The 25953-nt window shown below is 62.4% G+C and overlaps 1 protein-coding gene across 1 annotated transcript in view; it reads left to right on the forward strand.

The window, feature by feature from the left end:
* The window catches only part of Adamtsl3 (ADAMTS like 3), a 107770-nt gene that overhangs the window by 22112 nt on the left and 59705 nt on the right, over nucleotides 1-25953 (forward strand). Inside the window, 3 exon segments of the mRNA XM_042669658.1 lie at nucleotides 3136-3181; nucleotides 7014-7250; nucleotides 14492-14618. Of these exon segments, the coding sequence (XP_042525592.1) occupies nucleotides 3136-3181; nucleotides 7014-7250; nucleotides 14492-14618 (410 nt within the window).

Consider the following 25953-nt stretch of genomic DNA (forward strand, 5'->3'; position numbering starts at 1 on the left):
TGACTCAGGGAAGCGGCTACTTCGCTCACTTATTTCTTTGTCGATAAAGTTATTTCAAACTTTGATGATGTTCACATTTCAGTTCACCTCAGTCTTTTTGCACAGCAAAAAAAACCCATGCTTTAGCCAGAAAGTCTGCCTGTCTTGTCCATCTGTCTGTCTCTCTCTCAGTGTCTCTCCCTCTGTGTTTCTCTCTGTCTCTGTTTCCACGTTTCAGAAACGTGGGACCTAGTGTTCTAGTCAAATGCCAACCCTGGGAAACCAAGTCTAGCTTAACAACTATTCTAGAAAGTAATATATTTTTATTCTTCAAAACACATGCCTCTCAGACTTCATGACACTAGTATTTGAGTCAATATATCATCAAATGAATGTAATAAGTTATGGTGCTATAAAGCTCAGGGAAATTTTATTCCTGTTTTCAGTGTATCCTCATGTGGAATCTACATGTTTTTTATACGTTTATAAGTTTACAACCTCAGGATTTCAGTGTCAGGGAGCTATGGGTATTGTAGTGCATAGAACAAACACAGTTGTGCATTTTAATACACTCCCGATGACCGCAAGCTCTTCCTCGAGTGTACTAACTACAGTAATTTTGCACACTTGGAAGCAATGTTTTCTGCAGCTCGCTGCGTTGGGCCAGAAGAAGGGATTCCAAGTACGCTGGCAAGCCGCGCGTGGGAGCTAGGACCCCCCTGTCCTTAGCTTTAAGGCAGTTCCGTCTCACGCGCTTTTCATAGAGCAGCCGTTCATTTCCAGGCTGGAGTGTAACTGGAGCCTGGCCACCTCCAGAGAGGTCGGGCAGTGGGCGGGCGCGTGAGCTGAACAGAGCCAGACCCAATGCTCAAGATGACGGCCAGACCTGGGGTCGGGCACCGTTACTGCTGAGTGGGAAGGCAGCGGCAAGCGGGGTCTCTTCTCTCTGTCCACACCCGGACCCGCCGTAGGTCCTCCTGTTAGCTGGACACACAGTAGGTGTGCCACAGAAGGCAGTGGGAGAAAGAACTCGGTCCTAAATGGAGCCTGTCAGTTTGCGGATTCATGACAGCAATGCTTTCCTTTCTCTATCCCGGAGAGGTCGCAGTGGGCTGTGCAAGGATGGTTCACGTGGGTGTGTAAGAGTGATGTGTAAGGATTGTTTTAGGTAGGGTATACATGGGGGTGTGTGGTGAGTTGCAGGGGTGTGTGGTGTCTTGCAGGGGTGTGTGGTGTCTTGCAGGGGTGTGTGGTGTCTTGCAGGGTTGTGGTGTCTTGCAGGGGTGTGTGGTGATTTGCAGGGGTGTGTGGTGTCTTGCAGGGTTGTGGTGTCTTGTAGGGGTGTGTGGTGATTTGCAGGGGTGTGTGGTGTCTTGCAGGGGTGTGTGGTGTCTTGCAGGGGTGTGTGGTCTTGCAGGGGTGTGTGGTGTCTTGCAGGGTTGTGGTGTCTTGCAGGGGTGTGTGGTGATTTGCAGGGGTGTGTGGTGTCTTGCAGGGTTGTGGTGTCTTGTAGGGGTGTGTGGTGATTTGCAGGGGTGTGTGGTGTCTTGCAGGGGTGTGTGGTGTCTTGCAGGGGTGTGTGGTGTCTTGCAGGGGTGTGTGGTGTCTTGCAGGGGTGTGGTGATTTGCAGGGGTGTGTGGTGATTTGCAGGGGTGTGTGGTGTCTTGCAGGGGTGTGTGGTGTCTTGCAGGGGTGTGTGGTGTATTGCAGGGGTGTGTGGTGTCTTGCAGGGCTGTGTGGTGTCTTGCAGGGGTGTGTGGTGATTTGCAGGGGTGTGTGGTGATTTGCAGGGGTGTGTGGTGTCTTGCAGGGGTGTGTGGTGTCTTGCAGGGGTGTGTGGTGTCTTGCAGGGCTGTGTGGTGTCTTGCAGGGGTGTGTGGTGATTTGCAGGGGTGTGTGGTGATTTGCAGGGGTGTGTGGTATCTTGCAGGGGTGTGGTGTCTTGCAGGGGTGTGTGGTAGTTTGCAGAGGTGTGTGATGTCTTGCAGGGGTGTGTGATGATTTGCGGAGGTGTGTAAGGATGATGGGCTTAGGACTTAGGTTCATAGTTTTAGGCTCTTCTCTGAAGAGGCTGCAGGGAACCCACTTGGACAAAGCCCAAGGTGCCGGCGTCCACCGGGCTTGAGCCGCCCCAGGAGGCACCTTGGGCTGACGCCTTCTCCTCCGCTTGGGCTGACGCCTTCTCCTTCCCTTTTTGTTTGAGTGTTATTCATTAAAATAACTTCTATTTAGACGGCTGAAATGGCGTTACTAGCAGTGCGGCTCCTGAGAAAGTGCTTCTGAACTTCTGAGCCCTCTAAGGACGCCCTTCTTTGCCTGGGTGGTCTGGGGGCGCAGTGCTCTGTGTGCGAGAGGCGCTGGCGGTAGGAGTAAGGCGCTCCGGGGCCTGCTTCTGCCCACCAGCCCTCTGCTCCGTCTGAGGCCTCCCCAGTCACAGTAATGGCGACGACCCCTTCCATCCGGGCGGCCTGGTGCGCGGCGGATCTCACCGCCAGGCACGGCTGCGTGCCTCCACCCGGCGTGGCCCTGGTCGGCCTTTCTCCACGGTTAACATTTTGGTGCAGTCTCATAATGGTTTCTTTAAAAAAAAAAACAAAACAACTCAATAATTTCCCTACAACAAGTTTTTAGAAATAGAAACACAGTTACCAAACCAGGAAGGTGTGAGCAGCCCCCCCCCTCCCGGGGCCGGCTCGGCCGGGGTGCACGGTCACCTGTGTGGGCGGGGCGTCCAGCGCCCACTGGGCAGCCTGCAGGAGGGCCATGCCCCGGCCGGCACGCGCTCTCCTGGCAGACAGCTAGAAGAGGCCAGGAGTGCCGCGTCCACGCGAGTCTCCTCAGCAAGCGTGGAGGACCGGCTGTCCACCTTCCCCCGTCCTCAGGAAAGGCTGACACATCCGCACACGCGTGCACACACACCACCTCCGTCTCAGTGGCCGCCGGGCCTTGGCACAAGGGTTGCCTGAGCATGGTTCACTTGTGGGCTATGGTGTTAATCAGCAAAAGGATTCTCTGTCTACTCCGCGGTCCCCTCCTCCAGCCTTGCTGTCAGGGAGTCCGCACGTAGAGCGCAGCTCGGAAGCCGCCGCCGTGCTTTGCTTTTGCTCCGTGGCCACTTCCGCCGAGTCATTGTTTCTCTCTCCCTCCTCCCCTAGGAATTGTGAAGGGCAGAATATCCGATACAAGACGTGCAGCAATCAGGTACGTCCTCAGAGAAGGTGAAATCACGTACGGTAACACGTTCTGCACGCCGGTCTCTTGGTGGAAGCTTTGAGTGTTGTTCAGTTGATGACAGTTTGGGGGGTACCTTCCATTTCTGCCCCCCCCTTGTCAGGCCGTCTGATGCAGCGGTCTGCTTTGTTAAGTATTTATCAGTGTCTGGACTCGTGGACACGGTATAGACAGCGGCACGCTCCTCCAGCGTCCCAGTGTTTTGTGTCCACCACCTGCCCGCCACCACCAGCCCCGCGGGACAGGGGAGCGAGCGCAAACTAGGGACCCGAGGCTGATGGGAGAAATGCTCTTCATGCCCTGGCTTGTCCGGTGCTATGCCGCCCTCTGCAGACCACCTCTCCTGTCCACGAGAAGGAAGGAGGGGTTTATGTGCACCGTGCTCTTCCTGTGCTCTTCCGACCCCCGGTGCAGCGCCGGTTCACGCAGGAGCAAAACGTCTGATCCGAATGGAGGCCTGGCCCAATCCTCCGTGTCCGTAGGCGCTCGGGCCGTGGACGGCTCCCAGGGCTGCCCTCGCTCGGCTGAGCAGACATTCTTCCCGCTCTGGCTTCTCTCCTCGTCGACGTGGCTTTCAGGTTCGGGTGGTGATCAGAGTGGGAGGAAGCGCTGTTCTCAGGACGGCCGGGGTGGTGCTGCTTTTTCTCTTCCCTCTCCCTTGCCTGTCTTCCCTCTCTCGGGGCCTCCTCCCCATCCTCCCCTGTGCATCGCTCTCCTCTGCTCTCCTGTTTTCCTGTCTCTTCTCCTCTCCCTCTCTTCCTTTTGTGTGATTCCCTGGCCTGTCTTCTTCCTCTTGAGTCACACCATTAGCTTCCGGTTCAATCTTGCAGGTTAGATTGGTTAACTCAGTCTCATCCATGTTGTAGCTTAACTCAGAATGAGTTTCATTTCCGGCATTGTGGTCTGAGCCACAGATATGGGAGGCCCCAGTGTTTCCACGCTTCCACATCTGCAGCCGGAGAATGAATAAGTGGACTGAGCTCAGCGTTGCGTGACTCTTTGGTGTATGTGAAGTCTGTGACCTGGAGCCAGACTCATACCTTTAGTGATCAAAGGTCGTTCATAAGAGCTGTGTCTCAGAGACGGGAATGTAGAAGGTACTGGGTTCCAAGTTTCCCAAATGCGGAATAAACTGCTCAAGAGGCGAAGCCCCAGTGGTCTTGGGCTGGGACACAGCCCCGCAGAGCCCGACTGGATGGACTGGACGGACTGGATGGACTGGATGGACTGGACGGACTGGACGGACTGGACGGGCTGGACTGACCGCGGGGGGAGGGGCACAGTCGGCGCGCCGGCCGCCGGCCGTGGCTGTCCACCACGTTTGGCCCGATTGTATTTGGGCTGGCGATTGAATACTTTTGGGACCACCAGTTCTGTCAGTGATGTCTTTTAAATAAAAAAGTAGTGGTAATCCTGCCCAGCTGCGTGTGAAGAGAGGCGGAAGAGAGATGTCCGAGAGAATGGCCACTCGCCCCAGGAGCTCGCCAGAGCACGGCTGTCTTTGCTACGACAGACCTCATCCAGATTGGCACAAGAAAAATGGGCTTTGCTACCCCGCCAGGCGGCGCGTGCCGGAGGGGAATGGAAGGGCGGCAGCCCCGGCGACCCGCAGGATGGGCGGCCGCCTTCCTGCTCCCGCCTAATGCGTTCTTCTCCGCACTGGAACTGCCTGGCTTTGTCTCGAGAGAGAAACGGCCAGGCCAGGCCTGGCGGAAGTGGCTTTCCTGCCATTCCAGACTCCTGATTCAGCCTGAGAGGCCTGGGCTGGATGTGCCCACGGCGGCCAGCTCCGCCCCGGGACGGAGGCCTGGGCTCGGCTGGCGTCCTGGCCCCTCCTCGCTCCTCGCTCCCTGCTCCCTGTGGACAGGTGCCTGGCAGTGGGGGCAAGGCACCCAGCATCCAGCCCCGGCCCCACGGCAGGACGGAGGGGCCCGCTGGACCCGCTGGACCCGCTGGACACACGCCGCTCTGCACTCAGAGTGTGCTGCAGAGCCGCAGTCGGCCAGGGGCAGGAGGAGGAGGGCATGTCTTGTCATCCGTGCTCGTTGCCAGGTAGCCATGGTCCTGGAGAGCCTGGCACCTTTCCTCCAGCTTCTCAGTGTGGGGGTAGCTGACTCCTCACCCAGGACCGGGGAGCCATCGACTTCACGCTTCATTTCCACTTGATCCCACAGGTTAGTCCAGCTCAGAAGACAAAAATATGGACAAAGGTAGAATTCTGGAGGAAACTAGTTCTGTCTGTCCCTTACCTACATCCAGAAGATTTGAGGCAACTTATAAACACGGTGGATACACACACCCAAGAAAACACAAAACCAGTGTAATGAAAGAGGGAGAAATGAAACAAAGCATTTTAAAACAATGGCCCCAAATTTATCATTAACGGTTCGTAGGAAGACATGAATTTTACTTGATGTCACTCACTCCCGAGAGTTGCACAAAGGGTTAAACGTGTTTTATCCTGGTCTGTTGAGGAACTGCGGCTCGTGCTCAGGAGAGAGTCAGGAAGCGCATCCCGGCCACTGATGAAGAAAAACAAAAGACAGCAACTAGGTACAAGTTTAAAACGTCTTGACTTCACAGAGTACCAAAAGCAAAATCAAGTGAGGAAAGCAGATCCAACCCAAATGACAAAATGTGGTAGCTTGACTGCGAAGGGTAATCATTTCATGTGGAAGGCAGGAAAGAAGGAGGGAAGGAAGGAAGGAGGGAAAGAAGGAAGGAAGGAAGGAAGGAGGGAAGGCAGGCAGGCATTCCACGGACAGCAACTAGAAGACAGAAAGCAAACTTTTGTTTTTTTTGAAGGAAATAAACTTGAAGAGATACTAAAACTAAATAATAAAAAGTAAAGACAAAAGAAAGCGACAGGACTCTATCCCACACTCTGGGTGGGAGACACTCTGGAAATCGCCGGCACGTGCGCTGTTGGGGAGTCTTGGGGGGACCGCCGGCCCCGCTTGGGACTGGCGGCAGCTCCTGCCGAGCAAGCTGCAGTGTTCTGAGAAGCACACGAAGCATCCGTGCATTTTATTTCTAGAAAGGAAATCGTCGTTATTTATAAAGATTTGGGTACAAGAATCTTAAAAACTTAAAAAAAAAGTCCTTTTTTTTTTCCTGTTGGGATGCATACTTCCGGGGGTGCTGGATCTGAGCTAGGTCCTCAGAGCTTCTGTCCAGGGTGGCGGGGGGGGGGGGGGGCAGGGTGCTGGATCGGAGCTAGGTCCTCAGAGCTGTGGGGGGCGGGGGGTGCTGGATCGGAGCTAGGTCCTCAGAGCTGTGGGGGGCGGGGGTGCTGGATCGGAGCTAGGTCCTCAGAGCTTCTGTGTGTGTCCAGGGCTGTGCTGGATCGGAGCTAGGTCCTCAGAGCTTCTGTCCAGGGTGGCGGGGGGGGGGGGGCAGGGTGCTGGATCTGAGCTAGGTCCTCAGAGCTGTCGGGGGGGGGGTGGTGCTGGATCTGAGCTAGGTTCTCAGAGCTGTTGGGAGCAGGGGGTGCTGTATCGGAGCTAGGTCCTCAGAGCTGTTGGGGGCGGGGTGCTGGATCAGAGCTAGGTTCTCGAGCTTCTGCGTGTTGTTGTTTTCAGTTGGGGTCACGAGCTTTTGGCCCAGGCTGGCCTTGAACCTCAGTCTCGTGCGATCTGTCCTTCTAGCGTAGCTGAGATTACAGGCAGGAGCCACTGCGTGGGCTCGGTCCACAGTTTAACCAGAGGGTGCCTGCAGGCTTCGGTGGCGGTGGGGCGGGCCTGGGCCGTGGGGACCCCCTCCCGGCCGCAGCCCTGGTGACGCGGGGCCCCCTCCTCCCCAGGACTGCCCCGCCGACGCCGAGGACTTCAGAGCCCAGCAGTGCTCCGCGTACAACGACGTCCAGTACCAGGGGGACTTCCACGAGTGGCTCCCGCGGTACAACGACCCCGTGGCCCCCTGCACACTCCAGTGCCACACGCGGGGGCAGAGCCTGGTCGTGGAGCTGGCGCCCAAAGTCCTCGACGGGACTCGCTGCCACACAGACTCCCTGGACATGTGCATCAGCGGCGTCTGCCAGGTGAGCCCCGACTCCCAGGTGAGCCCCCGACTCCCGGGTGAGCCCCCCACTCCCGGGTGAGACCCCCACTCCCGGGTGAGCCCCCGACTCCCAGGAGAGCCCCCGACTCCCGGGTGAGCCCCCGACTCCCGGGAGAGCCCCCGACTCCCGGGTGACCCACTGACTCCCAGGAGAGCCCCTGACTCCCGGGTGAGCCCCCCACTCCCAGGAGAGCCCCCGACTCCCGGGTGAGCCCCCCACTCCCAGGAGAGCCCCCGACTCCCAGGAGAGCCCCCACTCCCAGGAGAGCCCCCGACTCCCGGGTGAGCCCCCGACTCCCAGGAGAGCCCCCGACTCCCGGGTGAGCCTCCGACTCCCGGGAGAGCCCCCGACTCCCGGGTGAGCCCCCGACTCCCGGGAGAGCCCCCGACTCCCGGGTGAGCCCCCGACTCCCGGGTGAGCCTCCCACTCCCAGGAGAGCCCCTGACTCCCGGGTGAGCCCCCGACTCCCAGGAGAGCCCCCGACTCCCGGGTGAGCCCCCCACTCCCGGGTGAGCCCCCGACTCCCGGGTGAGCCCCCCACTCCCAGGAGAGCCCCCGACTCCCGGGTGAGCCCCCCACTCCCAGGAGAGCCCCCCACTCCCAGGAGAGCCCCCGACTCCCGGGTGAGCCCCCGACTCCCAGGAGAGCCCCCGACTCCCGGGTGAGCCCCCGACTCCCGGGAGAGCCCCCGACTCCCGGGTGAGCCCCCAACTCCCGGGAGAGCCCCCGACTCCCGGGTGAGCCCCTGACTCCCGGGTGAGCCTCCCACTCCCAGGAGAGCCCCCGACTCCCGGGTGAGCCCCCGACTCCCAGGAGAGCCCCCGACTCTCGGGTGAGCCCCCCACTCCCAGGAGAGCCCCCGACTCCCAGGTGAGCCCCCCACTCCCAGGAGAGCCCCCGACTCCCGGGTGAGCCCCCCACTCCCAGGAGAGCCCCCCACTCCCAGGAGAGCCCCCGACTCCCGGGTGAGCCCCCGACTCCCAGGAGAGCCCCCGACTCCCGGGTGAGCCCCGACTCCCAGGAGAGCCCCCGACTCCCGGGTGAGCCCCCCACTCCCGGGTGAGCCCCCGACTCCCGGGTGAGCCCCCGACTCCCGGGAGAGCCCCCGACTCCCGGGAGAGCCCCCGACTCCCGGGAGAGCCCCCGACTCCCGGGTGAGCCCTCGACTCCCAGGTCTTTGGTTCTGGAATGTACCATGCTCATGCTATACAGGGAGGAGTGTTTTCCCTGGGCTTGTGTTCCTGCAGATGAGAATATAGATTCTATTTCTAACGTAAGAAGTCTGTTAAGAGAATGTTGCTAGTCTTTAACTCGAGATTTACTTCGGAGATGTGGAGGCAGAAGGTGGCGGCATCTAATGTCGCGGTGGTCTCCAGCGGAGCCTGCCGCAGGGCCTCCGAAGCCTCTGCTAGCCAGGATGCCGGCCGCTTCCGGGCCTGGGAGTCTGCATTCTGGCGAGTCCTCTGGGTCTCTGGCGGCCGGCTCTTGGGCCGCGTGGCAGGATGTGGCCCTCCCGTGGGGAGCAGGGTGTGGGCTGGAGCCCCACACATCTGTGTGGCTCAGCCGGGGCCAGTGGGCCAGACTGAACTGCAGGTCTGGGGCCCCGGGACAGGCCCTCGCTCACTGGGCTCTGAAAAAGGCGTCCTAGAGGCTAGAGGTCGAGTACTCCAGGAAGTGAAAACCTGGATGGCCGCTGAGTCCTGGGAGGAGCTGCGGCTCAGCAGGCTCAGGCTGGCTTTGATCTCCTAGCCCGATACTCAGGAGGCTGAGATCTGAGGATCCCGAGGTGTGAACCAGCCTGGGCGGGAACGGCAATGAGACTCATCTCCGTGGCCTTTCCTCTGGTCTTCCTCCAGCCACGTGGCAGACTGGCACGGGAGTTCCTCCTGGCTTTATCCCATTTCCCTCCCTTCCAAGTTCTCTCTGACCCCCAGCAACTCCAAAGCTTGAGCTTTCTGGAAATCGCGGCCATGCCCACGTTGCCTGGGGCGGAGGGGGCGTTGATGGGTAGAGCGGTGGAGGTGCAGTCCTGAGGCGGAGCGCCCGGGGTCTTGGCTCCTTCATTGGTGATGTGCACACGGCTAACACGTCCTCCGTGTCACACAGCTGGGTTTCCCTCCAGAAACCAGCTCCCTGTGTGCCGGGCCTCAGATAGGAGCCTGCACCCCGTCGGGCAGCTCACAGCTGTGGGACGGTTCCCCCACATTTCTCCCGTGGTAACTGTCCATGGTAGCGCCCGTCCCGTGGGTGCCCACGTCACTGGCCAAGGACCCTGCAGGTGTCAGGACCGAGGATGCGTGCCCCTGAGGGCCAGGGCTGAGGCTGAGGGCCCGTGAACAGCCCCCGAGGGCTGGGGCCGGGACTGAGGCCTGTGAACAGCCCTGAGACCCTCCAAGGGCCGGGGCTGAGGCCCGTGAACAGCCCTGAGGCCCTCCAAGGGCCGGGGCTGAGGCCTGTGAACAGCCCTGAGGCCCTCCAAGGGCCGGGGCTGAGGCCCCTGAACAGCCCTGGAGACTCCAGGCTCCGACTTCTAAGGCAGCATGGCCGCCGTCTCTGCGGTAGAACCATTTCCAGATACTGCCCACAGAAGCTGAGTCAAAGACTGCGTGTTCTGAAGGATGCACTGAGCACCAGCTGGAGGCCCCTCGTGGGGTCAGTGGCGCTGTGGGGAGCACTCCCTTTTCTGTTTTTACTGGTTGGGGAGTCCATGCGGAAGCAGAGAATTCTTAGCGGAAGGCTAAGAATTCTGGCTTGCTGGAGCCTGGCGGAGTCCCGCCCTGCCGTCTAGCTCCTGGCTTGTGGCTGGTGCCTGTAGCTCTTAGCTTGGAGCTTGCGTGTGAACTGCATTGTAAGATAAGAAACCCTCTTACTGACTTACGCTGCACTGTAGCTGGTGTTACAAAAGCTGGTTATTTAGCGAGTGGCAGCCCTGTTACTAGTGTCTGTATCAGGAGTGGCTGATGGTCCCTGATGTGGCTGTTCCTTGCCTCCAAGGCCGCTCTCCTCCCCTCTACCACCACGCCCTCCCCTCTACCACCGCTTCCCCCTCCCCTCCCCTCTACCACCGCCCCCTCCCCTCCACCACTCCCTCCTCCACCACCATGCCCTCCCCTCCACCCCCCCTCCACCACCACCAACCCCTCTCCCCTCCACCACCCCTTCCTCCACCACCACGCCCTCCCCTCCACCCCCCTCCACCACCCTGCCCTCCCCTCCACCCCCCCTCCACCACCACCACGCCCTCCCTTCCACCCCCCTCCTCCACCACCACGCCCTCCCCTCCACCCCCCCTCCACCACCACCACGCCCTCCCCTCCACCCCCCCTCCACCACCACCACGCCCTCCCCTCCACCCCCCCTCCACCACCACGCCCTCCCCTCCACCCCCCCTCCACCACCACCACGCCCTCCCTTCCACCCCCCTCCTCCACCACCACGCCCTCCCCTCCACCCCCCCTCCACCACCACCACGCCCTCCCTTCCACCCCCCCTCCACCACCCTGCCCTCCCCTCCACCCCCCCTCCACCACGCCCTCCCCTCCACCCCCCCTCCACCACCACCACGCCCTCCCCTCCACCCCCCCTCCACCACCCTGCCTTCCCCTCCACCCCCCCTCCACCACCACCACGCCCTCCCCTCCAACCCCCCCTCCACCACCACCACGCCCTCCCCTCCAACCCCCCTCCACCACCACCACGCCCTCCCCTCCACCCCCCCTCCACCACCACACCCTCCCCTCCACCCCCCCTCCACCACCACCACGCCCTCCCCTCCACCCCCCCTCCACCACCACCACGCCCTCCCCTCCAACCCCCCCTCCACCACCACCACGCCCTCCCCTCCAACCCCCCTCCACCACCACCCACGCCCTCCCCCTCCACCCCCCCTCCACCACCACGCCCTCCCCTCCACCCCCCCTCCACCACCACCACGCCCTCCCCTCCACCCCCCCTCCACCACCACCACGCCCTCCCCTCCAACCCCCCCTCCACCACCACCACGCCCTCCCCTCCACCCCCCCTCCACCACCACCACGCCCTCCCCTCCACCCCCCCTCCACCACCACCACGCCCTCCCCTCCACCCCCCCTCCACCACCACACCCTCCCCTCCACCCCCCCTCCACCACCCTGCCTTCCCCTCCACCCCCCCTCCACCACCACGCCCTCCCCTCCACCCCCCCTCCACCACCACCACGCCCTCCCCTCCACCCCCCCTCCACCACCACCACGCCCTCCCCTCCACCCCCCCTCCACCACCACCACGCCCTCCCCTCCACCCCCCCTCCACCACCACCCTGCCCTCCCCTCCACCCCCCCTCCACCACCACCACGCCCTCCCCTCCACCCCCCTCCTCCACCACCACGCCCTCCCCTCCACCCCCCCTCCACCACCACCACGCCCTCCCCTCCACCCCCCCTCCACCACCCTGCCTTCCCCTCCACCCCCCTCCACCACCACGCCCTCCCCTCCACCCCCCCTCCACCACTCTGCCCTCCCCTCCACCCCCCCTCCACCACCACCACGCCCTCCCCTACACCCCCCCTCCACCACCACCACGCCCTCCCCTACACCCCCCTCCACCACCACCCTGCCCTCCCCTCCACCTCCCCCCTCCACCACCACGCCCTCCCCTCCACCCCCCCCTCCTCCACCACCACGCCCTCCCCTCCACCCCCCCTCCACCACCACGCCCTCCCCTCCACCCCCCCTCCACCACGCCCTCCCCTCCACCCCCCCCCTCCACCACCACGCCCTCCCCTCCCCACCCCCCCCCACCACCACCCTGCCCTCCCCTCCACCCCCCCTCCACCACCACCACGCCCTCCCCTCCACCCCCTCCTCCACCACCACCACGCCCTCCCCTCCACCCCCCCTCCACCACCACCCTGCCCTCCCCTCCACCCCCCCTCCACCACCCTGCCCTCCCCTCCACCCCCCCTCCACCACCACACCCTCCCCTCCACCCCCCCCTCCACCACCACGCCCTCCCCTCCACCCCCCTCCACCACCACCACGCCCTCCCCTCCACCCCCTCCTCCACCACCACCACGCCCTCCCCTCCACCCCCCCTCCACCACCACCCTGCCCTCCCCTCCACCCCCCCTCCACCACCACGCCCTCCCCTCCACCCCCCCTCCACCACCACCACGCCCTCCCCCTCCACCCCCCTCCTCCACCACCACCACGCCCTCCCCCTCCACCCCCCCTCCACCACCACCCTGCCCTCCCCTCCACCCCCCCTCCACCACCCTGCCCTCCCCTCCACCCCCCCTCCACCACCACACCCTCCCCTCCACCCCCCCCTCCACCACCACGCCCTCCCCTCCACCCCCCCTCCTCCACCACCACGCTCTCCCCTCCACCCCCCCTCCACCACCACGCCCTCCCCTCCACCCCCTCCTCCACCACCACGCCCTCCCCTCCACCCCCCCCTCCACCACCACACCCTCCCCTCCACCCCCCCTCCACCACCACCACGCCCTCCCCTCCACCCCCCCTCCACCACCACGCCCTCCCCTCCACCCCCCCTCCACCACCCTGCCCTCCCCTCCACCCCCCTCCTCCACCACCCTGCCCTCCCCTCCAACCCCCCTCCTCCACCACCACTCCCTCCCCTCCACCCCCCCTCCACCACCACGCCCTCCCCTCCACCCCCCCTCCTCCACCACCCCCTCTCCTCCACCCCCCCTCCTCCACCACCCCCTTTCCTCCACCACTGCCCCCTCCCCTCCCCTCCACCACCACGCCCTCCCCTCCACCCCCTCCTCCACCACCACGCCCTCTCCTCCCCTCCACAGACCAGGGCCCAGCCAGACCTTTGCCAAATGCCAGTTTTCTGTGCTGTTTTCACAGGCTTCATTTGGCTGTAAGATCTGGAGGCATTTTAACTTTAAAAAATTACCAAGCAGATATGATCAGAGAAGAATTCAGTCGCCCAAGAGTTTGCAAGGCCCCGGATGCTGTTCCAGGCGAAGCCGCGCCCTTCCTGTGTCCTCGCTGGGGACGGGAGGGCGCAGGCCGGGGTGAGGAGGCCGGGGCTTGGCCCGGGAAGCGGGGAAGCGCGTTGCTCTCAGCTCTCGGGAGCGTTTCTCCCCTCGGAGAACAGCGCACGGATGTGGTTACTCACTGGTCCAGTCCCAGCCGTGCAAATGTGTTTCCAAAATCAGTCACCCCTAACTCGTTCCACATGTCCTTAAAAATATGCGTGGAGCGGCCAGCGTAGCCGGGCCTCGCCCTCCGTCCGCGGATGGGGGAGTCACCGTGTCCTAACGCCGGGACAGAGAGCCAAGGGAACAGGGCAAAGGCACCGGGCCAGCAGCCAATAAGAAACAAAGCCAGCCGTGACTCCTAAGGTCGAGTGGCTATCTGTGTAGAACGATGGAAGGGTCTCAGGAAAGCTAACTCCCTGGAAGCTCCTTCCTCCACCCCAGAGGTCTCCGGCTTTGCCAACTTGCTCCTAATCACACTCAGCCCTGTGGTTTTCACCCTTGAAAGTTTCTCGGAGGTCGGCCGTTCCTCGTGGCAGCCCTGGGTGGATTGAGAGCATCTCTCCGCACGGGCTGCTCCGTGAGCCTTCTCCGCCCCAAAGCTGTCAGGTCCTCCCCTTCCTGTCAACACCGGGGTTTGGGAAGGAAGAGCCTAAGGATGTGGTTGGAACTTTCCTGGTTTTCTTTTCTGGTCAGCACCTTTGGTGCAGAGTCTGACACTGCTGCTCCTCCAGCGGGGGGGGGGGGGGGGGGCACAGCGGGGTCCCAACAGAGGGGAGGGAAAACGGGGGGGGGGAGCCCGTGCACACCTGCCGTGCAATCCTAAGCCCTTCTGTGAAGCACCTCTTCACGTCATTGTCTCTATTCTGCTGCGGAGGGAAACGTGAGGATTGTTTACTCCTGCGTCCTGCGGGGCTGGGCCTCGGAGCCCCGCCTGGCGGGCTGTGCTGGTTAGACCCAGAGCTGCATTCTCGGGGTGCACCTGCACGGGAGGACGCGTCTGTGACCAGAGAGAGATGTGGGGCAGCTGGCTCGTCATCCGGGGAAACCGCCACGCGCTGGGAGACGTGCGGCCGATGGCTGAGAGCTGCAGGCTGTACTCCCGAGTCCCGTTCCTTGGCTGATGGATGGACACGGTGTGGAGTGAGGCGGGCGGTGGGAAGGAGGCGTGTGTGCGCACAGCCATCAGGCCGAGGGAGGCCCGCGTGACTGCCGCCATCTCTCCTGCAGGCCGTGGGCTGCGACCGGCAGCTGGGCAGCGGGGCCAAGGAGGACAATTGTGGTGTCTGCGCCGGCGACGGCTCCACCTGCAGGCTGGTCCGGGGCCAGGCCAAGTCCCACGTGTCTCCCGAGAAAAGTAGGTGTGGGCACGGGGTCCTGCGGGGTGGCGGGACGTTCCGGAACGGCCCCGGGCTGGCATCCTCCTCCTGGTGGGCCGGAGTCTCTCTGGTCAGTTCCCTAAAAGCCAGATTTCTCCCAGAGCGCGGGGGATGACCACCGCAGGCCCCGTGATTGCTACTGGAAAGTATTTGCCCCTCCCCCGTGGTTTTTGTTTTGTTGTGTTAACGGGCCGGGTCCTCTGTGGGGCAGACCTGGGAGCAGGGGATCCACACGCAAACGTGCGATGCATGAACACACACTCAGCGTGCAGGGAGCAGCGTGAGGCAGGCGTGGAGGTCAGGGCGGCTGGGGAGATGCTGGGGCCGGGCCAGGGGCCGGGCAGCCAGCCCCACGCCAGCCTCGGGCGGGTGTTACTTGTTCTTGTTTGGGGAAAGAAACTCAGGGAAAGGAGGTGCACCCCACAGGTAAGGCCCCCTCTCCCCGGACCTGCTTCTCCCAGCATCTTGGTCCCAGGTATCCATTCCCCGGCCCCTTTCTGGTGCCCTTGGATGGCAGTTGGGAGGATTTTGTGTGTGGCTGGATGGTGGGCCTGAGACAAAGCAGCGAATGCATGGTACGTAAAGATAACTGCAGGCGAGTCTGTCCACAGGGAGGATTTGGATGGTAAGAAAGCCAACGGTGGTTTTCTGAGCAGAACCTGGGAGAGGTTCTGAACTCAACCCAGGGGGAGCAGGGGTCCGTGGGAACACACGGAACGTAGCAGGAACAGAGTCAGAGGAGCCTCGGGGTCGAGCAGCTTGAAGAAGGGTCAGGCGGCCGAAGGCTGTGTTCGCACAGCCTGCACAGGGCCCCAAATCCTCATGCTGACAGTCTCAGCCTTACTTGGATCCTGCCCGCATCGCTGCCTCGGGTCTCCGGCTGGAGCGGGAGCCGCCGAGCGCGGGGGACACAGCCCGGTCCCCTCAGCAGGAGTGAGACCCATCTCAGCAGAAGCCACGGGAGGGGCCCACGGAGCCAGGGCGGATCTCAGGGACGGTTCGTGGCGTCCTTGGCCGGCGTGTGTGGAGTGCAAGTGTGTGGGGCCGTGTGTCTGGGTGCCTTGCTGGCGGTCCGGCCTTCCCGGCCCTCTCTTCTGCCTGTGTCCTGGTTCTCACTGAGGTTTTTTGGTCGGCTTTGGATTATAGACCCGCTGGGAATCTATGGAGAGCGAGGGATTTCTTTCCAGGAAAATGTGTGTTGTGCTGAAGAGCTTCTAATGTTTCTGTCCCCTGTGTGGAGGGTTCTGGGGCTCGCAGTGGCTGTTTGGGGTGCTCCAGGCGTGGCGCCCCTGGAGTGGTGGACGTTTTTAAATGAAGTCTGCAGAGGATGACCAGCCAGGCTCGAGGAGGCGGGGGGGGGGGGCACAGCATGCAGGCGGGGGAGCACCTCGCTTCTGCACCCACGTCCAGCTGAAGCGACCGAGTCCTGTGCGAGAGCAGGGGACGCCCAGCCCGACCCCCTTACGGTCCCACGAAGTCTGTTAAGCTCAGCGCTGGCCGGCCCCAGCCGGTTTTGGCTGGGGTTCTCCCCAGCCATATGGAAGCACTTCTCTATCAGCGGGCTGTGTGTGAAAGAAATGTGGGAAACAGAGCCACGACTCCCAAGCGCACGGTGCTGGGCCCGAGGGGGCCACGCAGCACCCCCGTCCACGCCCACGCCCGCATCGGCCAAGCGGCGTCCCCCGGGCTCTCCTGGGTGAGGACGGGCACCAGATGCTACTGGCAGGGCCCAGCCGGGGGCGGCCCAAGGTCGCACGCCCGGATGAGGTTCCCGTCCTGCAGACAGGCAGACATTCGTTGGGAGAGCCTGCAGCCAGAGCCTGAGCCAGGAGAGAAGGAGACCGGAGCCCAGATCCAGACGCTGCTTCCTGTTCTGAAGGAGAGGGGGAGGGAAGAGGGCCAGGGGGACCGGCCTCACGCCCACAGGAAGGCTCTGCCGTCGGAAAACGGAACTGGAGGCCGCTCAGGCTTCCATGAGAGCATTCTGGGCGAACCTCAGTATAAAGCCAAGCTCTCGTTCTAACGTCTCGGATGGTGCTGCCCGGGCAAACCACAATGGCGTCCGTCTGCGGAGCACTCAGTGCCAATACACGTGCCGCCAAGTGAGTGACAAGGGAGTGCGTGAGCGACCCTGGGGTCTTGCTGGTGCTTAGAGCTGGAGGAGAGTCCGGGCTTGTCCCTCCGCGCAGCGTCCATCCCCGCGCAGGGCTGCTGGTACACTGGTACACAGGCCAAACTGGGCCCCGCCCGGTCCGTCAGCGTCCAGACCGCCCGCCCGGAACCCCACCCACAGTCCCCTGGGCTCTTTAGAAAGAGGATCCTAGCTCCCAGCCCGCGGTTCTCAGGGCCCGCTGCTCCCCACACACGCGTTTCCCCAGAAGCAGTCGATAGATTTACTTTCCTCCACGCCGGGGAAGACCGCGTCAGGCAGGATGGATTCTTCACGGAGTGGTTTCCCTCCCTCCTGCCTCCTCCCACCACCTCCCCTGCCTCCACTCCACCCTTCCACGGTGGTCCTGCTCACTAGAACTGGTAAAGGAGCATGCACACCAGAGGCCCTGCTGGGACGGGTGGTGTACTTCCCTTAACTCAGCACAGCCGGGAAGAGCGACCCTGGGACAACGCGAGGGCGTGGGCTGGGCCCCTGCACGCGCCTAGTTTGCTGTCTTCTGCTCGGTGTGGTGAGAGGCGAGATGCACACGGCTCACCGGCTGTGCTGACAAGGAATGCCGCGGTGAGAAGCCTCCTCCTGAACCTGCAGAAGGTCACCCACAGCCCTTCCCGGCACCTAGCGTGATCTGGCCCCTGCTGGAGCTGCGTGGATGGACGGACAGACAAGACGCCCTTCTGGAGACACTGGTTGCCTCTGCCGCCGCGGCAGCCTGGGATCGCAGGCAGGGCCGGCGGCTCTCCAGGGCGCGGCGGCTCTCCAGGGCCCGGCGGCTCTCCAGGGCCCGGCGGCTCTCCAGGGCCAGGGCCCGGCGTCTCTCTAGGACGCGGCGGCTCTCCAGGGCCCGGCGGCTCTCCAGGCCCGGCAGCTCTCCAGGGCCCGGCATCTCTCCAGGGCCCGGCATCTCTCCAGGGCCCGGCGGCTCTCCAGGGCCCAGCGGCTCTCCAGGCCCGGCAGCTCTCCAGGGCCCGGCATCTCTCCAGGGCCCGGCGGCTCTCCAGGGCGCGGCGGCTCTCCAGGGCGCGGCAGCTCTCCAGGCCCAGCAGCTCTCCAGGGCGTGGCGGCTCTCCAGAGCGCAACATCTCTCCATGCCCGGCGGCTCTCCAGGCCCAGCGGCTCTCCAGGGCCCAGCGGCTCTCCAGGGCCCAGTGGCTCTCCAGGCCCGGCGGCTCTCCAGGGCGCGGCGGCTCTCCAGGCCCGGCGGCTCTCCAGGGCCCGGCATCTCTCCAGGGCCCGGCGGCTCTCCAGGGCCCGGCGGCTCTCCAGGGCCCGGCGGCTCTCCAGGGCCCGGCATCTCTCCAGGGCCCGGCGGCTCTCCATGGCCCGGCGGCTCTCCAGGGCGCGGCGGCTCTCCATGCCCGGCGGCTCTCCAGGGCCCAGCGGCTCTCCAGGGCCCGGCGGCTCTCCAGGGCCCGGCGGCTCTCCAGGCCCGGCGGCTCTCCAGGCCCGGCGGCTCTCCAGGGCGCGGCGGCTCTCCAGGCCCGGCGGCTCTCCAGGGCGTGGCGGCTCTCCAGAGCGCGACATCTCTCCATGCCCGGCGGCTCTCCAGGCCCAGCGGCTCTCCAGGGCCCGGCGGCTCTCCAGGGCCCGGCGGCTCTCCAGGGCCCGGCGGCTCTCCAGGCCTGGCGGCTCTCCAGGACGCGGCGGCTCTCCAGGGCCCGGCGTCTCTTCTGTGGACGAGGGCTGGGCATCTCCTAGGCATGTTTGCACTCCATTCCACGTGGAAAAATAGGTCTTGGGATCGAGCAGAGATTAGAGAAACGGGACCCCAAACCTTAGGGGGGCATTTCCCAAAAGTGCAACGTGTTATGACGGCAAAGCCATGGAAAGCGGGGGCCTCTGCGGGTGTGAGGTGGTCGTGTGTGGTGTGAGGTGTGGTGTGTGGTGTGAGGTGGGTCGTGTGTGGTGTGAGGTGGGTCGTGTGTGGTGTGAGGTGGTCGTGTGTGGTGTGAGGTGGGTCGTGTGTGGTGTGAGGTGGTCGTGTGTGGTGTGAGGTGTGGTGTGAGGTGTCGTGTGTCGTGTGAGGTGGGTCGTGTGTGGTGTGAGGTGGTCGTGTGTGGTGTGAGGTGGGTCGTGTGTGGTGTGAGGTGGGTCGTGTGTGGTGTGAGGTGGTCGTGTGTGGTGTGAGGTGGGTCGTGTGTGGTGTGAGGTGGGTCGTGTGTGGTGTGAGGTGGTCGTGTGTGGTGTGGTGTGTGGTGTGAGGTGGGTTGTGTGTGGTGTGAGGTGTGGTGTGTGGTGTGAGGTGGGTTGTGTGTGGTGTGAGGTGTGGTGTGTGGTGTGAGGTGGTCGTGTGTGGTGTGAGGTGGGTCGTGTGTGGTGTGAGGTGTGGTGTGTGGTGTGAGGTGTGGTGTGTGGTGTGAGGTGGGTCGTGTGTGGTGTGAGGTGGGTCGTGTGTGGTGTGAGGTGTGGTGTGTGGTGTGAGGTGTGGTGTGTGGTGTGAGGTGGTCGTGTGTGGTGTGAGGTGTGGTGTGTGGTGTGAGGTGGGTCGTGTGTGGTGTGAGGTGTGGTGTGTGGTGTGAGGTGGTCGTGTGTGGTGTGAGGTGTGGTGTGTGGTGTGAGGTGGGTCGTGTGTGGTGTGAGGTGTGGTGTGTGGTGTGAGGTGGTCGTGTGTGGTGTGAGGTGGGTCGTGTGTGGTGTGAGGTGGTCGTGTGTGGTGTGAGGTGTGGTGTGTGGTGTGAGGTGTGGTGTGTCGTGAGGTGGGTCGTGTGTGGTGTGAGGTGGTCGTGTGTGGTGTGAGGTGGTCGTGTGTGGTGTGAGGTGTGGTGTGTGGTGTGAGGTGGTCGTGTGTGGTGTGAAGTGTGTGTGGTGTGAGGTGTGTGTGGTGTGAGGTGGGTCGTGTGTGGTGTGAGGTGTGGTGTGTGGTGTGAGGTGGGTCGTGTGTGGTGTGAGGTGGTCGTGTGTGGTGTGAGGTGGTCGTGTGTGGTGTGAGGTGTGGTGTGTGGTGTGAGGTGTGGTGTGTGGTGTGAGGTGGTCGTGTGTGGTGTGAGGTGGGTCGTGTGTGGTGTGAGGTGTGGTGTGTGGTGTGAGGTGTGGTGTGTGGTGTGAGGTGGGTCGTGTGTGGTGTGAGGTGGTCGTGTGTGGTGTGAGGTGTGGTGTGTGGTGTGAGGTGTGGTGTGTGGTGTGAGGTGGGTCGTGTGTGGTGTGAGGTGGTCGTGTGTGGTGTGAGGTGTGGTCTGTGGTGTGAGGTGTGGTGTGTGGTGTGAGGTGGGTCGTGTGTGGTGTGAGGTGGTCGTGTGTGGTGTGAGGTGTGGTGTGTGGTGTGAGGTGGTCGTGTGTGGTGTGAGGTGTGGTGTGTGGTGTGAGATGGGTCGTGTGTCGTGTGAGGTGGGTCGTGTGTGGTGTGAGGTGGTCGTGTGTGGTGTGAGGTGGTCGTGTGTGGTGTGAGGTGTGGTGTGTGGTGTGAGGTGGTCGTGTGTGGTGTGAGGTGTGTGTGGTGTGAGGTGTGTGTGGTGTGAGGTGGGTCGTGTGTGGTGTGAGGTGTGGTGTGTGGTGTGAGGTGTGGTGTGTGGTGTGAGGTGGTCGTGTGTGGTGTGAGGTGTGGTGTGTGGTGTGAGGTGGTCGTGTGTGGTGTGAGGTGTGGTGTGTGGTGTGAGGTGGTCGTGTGTGGTGTGAAGTGTGGTGTGTGGTGTGAGGTGTGGTGTGTGGTGTGAGGTGTGGTGTGTGGTGTGAGGTGGTCGTGTGTGGTGTGAAGTGTGGTGTGTGGTGTGAGGTGGGTCGTGTGTGGTGTGAGGTGTCGTGTGTGGTGTGAGGTGTGGTGTGTGGTGTGAGGTGGTCGTGTGTGGTGTGAGGTGGGTCGTGTGTGGTGTGAGGTGTGGTGTGTGGTGTGAGGTGGGTCGTGTGTGGTGTGAGGTGGTCGTGTGTGGTGTGAGGTGGTCGTGTGTGGTGTGAGGTGGTCGTGTGTGGTGTGAGGTGGTGGTGTGTGGTGTGAGGTGGGTCGTGTGTGGTGTGAGGTGGTCGTGTGTGGTGTGAGGTGGTGGTGTGTGGTGTGAGGTGGGTCGTGTGTGGTGTGAGGTGGTCGTGTGTGGTGTGAGGTGGGTCGTGTGTGGTGTGAGGTGTGGTGTGTGGTGTGAGGTGGGTCGTGTGTGGTGTGAGGTGGTCGTGTGTGGTGTGAGGTGGTCGTGTGTGGTGTGAGGTGTGGTGTGTGGTGTGAGGTGTGGTGTGTGGTGTGAGGTGGTCGTGTGTGGTGTGAGGTGTGGTCTGTGGTGTGAGGTGTGGTGTGTGGTGTGAGGTGGTCGTGTGTGGTGTGAGGTGGTCGTGTGTGGTGTGAGGTGTGGTGTGTGGTGTGAGGTGGTCGTGTGTGGTGAGAGGTGGGTCGTGTGTGGTGTGAGGTGTGGTGTGTGGTGTGAGGTGTGGTGTGTGGTGTGAGGTGTGGTGTGTGGTGTGAGGTGTGGTGTGTGGTGTGAGGTGGTCGTGTGTGGTGTGAGGTGGGTCGTGTGTGGTGTGAGGTGTCGTGTGTGGTGTGAGGTGTGGTGTGTGGTGTGAGGTGGTCGTGTGTGGTGTGAGGTGTGGTGTGTGGTGTGAGGTGGTCGTGTGTGGTGTGAGGTGGGTCGTGTGTGGTGTGAGGTGTGGTGTGTGGTGTGAGGTGGGTCGTGTGTGGTGTGAGGTGTGGTGTGTGGTGTGAGGTGTGGTGTGTGGTGTGAGGTGGGTCGTGTGTGGTGTGAGGTGTGGTGTGTGGTGTGAGGTGTGGTGTGTGGTGTGAGGTGTGGTGTGTGGTGTGAGGTGGTCGTGTGTGGTGTGAGGTGGGTCGTGTGTGGTGTGAGGTGTCGTGTGTGGTGTGAGGTGTGGTGTGTGGTGTGAGGTGGGTCGTGTGTGGTGTGAGGTGTGGTGTGTGGTGTGAGGTGGTCGTGTGTGGTGTGAGGTGGGTCGTGTGTGGTGTGAGGTGGGTCGTGTGTGGTGTGAGGTGGGTCGTGTGTGGTGTGAGGTGGTCGTGTGTGGTGTGAGGTGGTCGTGTGTGGTGTGAGGTGTGGTGTGTGGTGTGAGGTGTGGTGTGTGGTGTGAGGTGGGTCGTGTGTGGTGTGAGGTGTGGTGTGTGGTGTGAGGTGGTCGTGTGTGGTGTGAGGTGGGTCGTGTGTGGTGTGAGGTGGGTCGTGTGTGGTGTGAGGTGGGTCGTGTGTGGTGTGAGGTGGTCGTGTGTGGTGTGAGGTGTGGTCTGTGGTATGAGGTGTGGTATGTGGTGTGAGGTGGGTCGTGTGTGGTGTGAGGTGTCGTGTGTGGTGTGAGGTGTGGTGTGTGGTGTGAGGTGGGTCGTGTGTGGTGTGAGGTGTGGTGTGTGGTGTGAGGTGGTCGTGTGTGGTGTGAGGTGTGGTGTGTGGTGTGAGGTGGGTCGTGTGTGGTGTGAGGTGTGGTGTGTGGTGTGAGGTGGTCGTGTGTGGTGTGAGGTGGTCGTGTGTGGTGTGAGGTGGTCGTGTGTGGTGTGAGGTGTGGTGTGTGGTGTGAGGTGGTCGTGTGTGGTGTGAGGTGTGGTCTGTGGTGTGAGGTGTGGTGTGTGGTGTGAGGTGGGTCGTGTGTGGTGTGAGGTGTGGTCTGTGGTGTGAGGTGGGTCGTGTGTGGTGTGAGGTGGTCGTGTGTGGTGTGAGGTGGTCGTGTGTGGTGTGAGGTGGGTCGTGTGTGGTGTGAGGTGTGGTGTGTGGTGTGAGGTGTGGTGTGTGGTGTGAGGTGTGGTGTGTGGTGTGAGGTGTGGTGTGTGGTGTGAGGTGTGGTGTGTGGTGTGAGGTGTGGTGTGTGGTGTGAGGTGGGTCGTGTGTGGTGTGAGGTGGGTTGTGTGTGGTGTGAGGTGTGGTGTGTGGTGTGAGGTGGGTCGTGTGTGGTGTGAGGTGGTCGTGTGTGGTGTGCGGTGGGTCGTGTGTGGTGTGAGGTGTTCGTGTGTGGTGTGAGGTGTGGTGTGTGGTGTGAGGTGGTCGTGTGTGGTGTGAGGTGGTCGTGTGTGGTGTGAGGTGGTCGTGTGTGGTGTGAGATGGGTCGTGTGTGGTGTGAGGTGGGTCGTGTGTGGTGTGAGGTGGTCGTGTGTGGTGTGAGGTGGTCGTGTGTGGTGTGAGGTGGTCGTGTGTGGTGTGAGGTGGTCGTGTGTGGTGTGAGGTGGGTCGTGTGTGGTGTGAGGTGGTCGTGTGTGGTGTGAGGTGGTCGTGTGTGGTGTGAGGTGGTCGTGTGTGGTGTGAGATGGGTCGTGTGTGGTGTGAGGTGGGTCGTGTGTGGTGTGAGGTGTCGTGTGTGGTGTGAGGTGGGTCGTGTGTGGTGTGAGGTGTGGTGTGTGGTGTGAGGTGGGTCGTGTGTGGTGTGAGGTGGGTCGTGTGTGGTGTGAGGTGGGTTGTGTGTGGTGTGAGGTGTGGTGTGTGGTGTGAGGTGGGTTGTGTGTGGTGTGAGGTGTGGTGTGTGGTGTGAGGTGGGTCGTGTGTGGTGTGCGGTGGGTCGTGTGTGGTGTGAGGTGTTCGTGTGTGGTGTGAGGTGGTCGTGTGTGGTGTGAGGTGGTCGTGTGTGGTGTGAGATGGGTCGTGTGTGGTGTGAGGTGGGTCGTGTGTGGTGTGAGGTGGTCGTGTGTGGTGTGAGGTGGTCGTGTGTGGTGTGAGGTGGTCGTGTGTGGTGTGAGATGGGTCGTGTGTGGTGTGAGGTGGGTCGTGTGTGGTGTGAGGTGTGGTGTGTGGTGTGAGGTGTGGTGTGTGGTGTGAGGTGGGTCGTGTGTGGTGTGAGGTGGGTCGTGTGTGGTGTGAGGTGGGTCGTGTGTGGTGTGAGGTGGTCGTGTGTGGTGTGAGGTGGTCGTGTGTGGTGTGAGGTGGTCGTGTGTGGTGTGAGGTGGGTCGTGTGTGGTGTGAGGTGTGGTGTGTGGTGTGAGGTGTGGTGTGTGGTGTGAGGTGGTCGTGTGTGGTGTGAGGTGGTCGTGTGTGGTGTGTGGTGTGAGGTGGGTCGTGTGTGGTGTGAGGTGGGTCGTGTGTGGTGTGAGGTGTGGTGTGTGGTGTGAGGTGGTCGTGTGTGGTGTGAGGTGGTCGTGTGTGGTGTGAGGTGGTCGTGTGTGGTGTGAGATGGGTCGTGTGTGGTGTGAGGTGGTCGTGTGTGGTGTGAGGTGGTCGTGTGTGGTGTGAGGTGTGGTGTGTGGTGTGAGGTGGGTCGTGTGTGGTGTGAGGTGGTCGTGTGTGGTGTGAGGTGTGGTGTGTGGTGTGAGGTGGTCGTGTGTGGTGTGAGGTGGGTCGTGTGTGGTGTGAGGTGGGTCGTGTGTGGTGTGAGGTGTGGTCTGTGGTGTGAGGTGTGGTGTGAGGTGGTCGTGTGTGGTGTGAGGTGGTCGTGTGTGGTGTGAGGTGTGGTGTGTGGTGTGAGGTGGTCGTGTGTGGTGTGAGGTGTGGTGTGTGGTGTGAGGTGGTCGTGTGTGGTGTGAGGTGGTCGTGTGTGGTGTGAGGTGTGGTCTGTGGTGTGAGGTGTGGTGTGTGGTGTGAGGTGGGTTGTGTGTGGTGTGAGGTGGTCGTGTGTGGTGTGAGGTGTGGTGTGTGGTGTGAGGTGGTCGTGTGTGGTGTGAGGTGTGGTGTGAGGTGGTCGTGTGTGGTGTGAGGTGAGTTGTGTGGTGTGAGGTGAGTTGTGTGGTGTGAGTTAGGTTGTGGTGTGTGGTGTGAGGTGGTCGTGTGTGGTGTGAGGTGGGTCGTGTGTGGTGTGAGGTGTGGTCTGTGGTGTGAGGTGTGGTGTGTGGTGTGAGGTGGGTTGTGTGTGGTGTGAGGTGGTCGTGTGTGGTGTGAGGTGTGGTGTGTGGTGTGAGGTGGTCGTGTGTGGTGTGAGGTGTGGTGTGAGGTGGTCGTGTGTGGTGTGAGGTGAGTTGTGTGGTGTGAGGTGAGTTGTGTGGTGTGAGTTAGGTTGTGGTGTGTGGTGTGAGGTGGGTCGTACGGGGTGTGGTGTGAGGTGGGTCGTGTGTGGTGTGAGGTGGTCGTGTGTGGTGTGAGGTGGTCGTGTGTGGTGTGAGGTGGTCGTGTGTGGTGTGAGATGGGTCGTGTGTGGTGTGAGGTGGGTCGTGTGTGGTGTGAGGTGTGGTGTGTGGTGTGAGGTGTGGTGTGTGGTGTGAGGTGGGTCGTGTGTGGTGTGAGGTGGGTCGTGTGTGGTGTGAGGTGGGTCGTGTGTGGTGTGAGGTGGTCGTGGGTGGTGTGAGGTGGTCGTGTGTGGTGTGAGGTGGTCGTGTGTGGTGTGAGGTGGGTCGTGTGTGGTGTGAGGTGTGGTGTGTGGTGTGAGGTGTGGTGTGTGGTGTGAGGTGGTCGTGTGTGGTGTGAGGTGGTCGTGTGTGGTGTGTGGTGTGAGGTGGGTCGTGTGTGGTGTGAGGTGGGTCGTGTGTGGTGTGAGGTGTGGTGTGTGGTGTGAGGTGGGTCGTGTGTGGTGTGAGGTGGTCGTGTGTGGTGTGAGGTGGTCGTGTGTGGTGTGAGGTGTGGTGTGTGGTGTGAGGTGGTCGTGTGTGGTGTGAGGTGGTCGTGTGTGGTGTGAGGTGGTCGTGTGTGGTGTGAGATGGGTCGTGTGTGGTGTGAGGTGGTCGTGTGTGGTGTGAGGTGGTCGTGTGTGGTGTGAGGTGTGGTGTGTGGTGTGAGGTGGGTCGTGTGTGGTGTGAGGTGGTCGTGTGTGGTGTGAGGTGGTCGTGTGTGGTGTGAGGTGGTCGTGTGTGGTGTGAGGTGGGTCGTGTGTGGTGTGAGGTGGGTCGTGTGTGGTGTGAGGTGTGGTCTGTGGTGTGAGGTGTGGTGTGAGGTGGTCGTGTGTGGTGTGAGGTGGTCGTGTGTGGTGTGAGGTGTGGTGTGTGGTGTGAGGTGGTCGTGTGTGGTGTGAGGTGTGGTGTGTGGTGTGAGGTGGTCGTGTGTGGTGTGAGGTGGTCGTGTGTGGTGTGAGGTGTGGTCTGTGGTGTGAGGTGTGGTGTGTGGTGTGAGGTGGGTTGTGTGTGGTGTGAGGTGGTCGTGTGTGGTGTGAGGTGTGGTGTGTGGTGTGAGGTGGTCGTGTGTGGTGTGAGGTGTGGTGTGAGGTGGTCGTGTGTGGTGTGAGGTGAGTTGTGTGGTGTGAGGTGAGTTGTGTGGTGTGAGTTAGGTTGTGGTGTGTGGTGTGAGGTGGTCGTGTGTGGTGTGAGGTGGGTCGTGTGTGGTGTGAGGTGTGGTCTGTGGTGTGAGGTGTGGTGTGTGGTGTGAGGTGGGTTGTGTGTG

The sequence above is a fragment of the Dipodomys spectabilis genome, unplaced genomic scaffold (genome assembly GCF_019054845.1).
Source record: "Dipodomys spectabilis isolate Male_0828 unplaced genomic scaffold, ASM1905484v1 ptg000501l, whole genome shotgun sequence".
Taxonomy (NCBI): Eukaryota; Metazoa; Chordata; class Mammalia; order Rodentia; family Heteromyidae; genus Dipodomys; species Dipodomys spectabilis.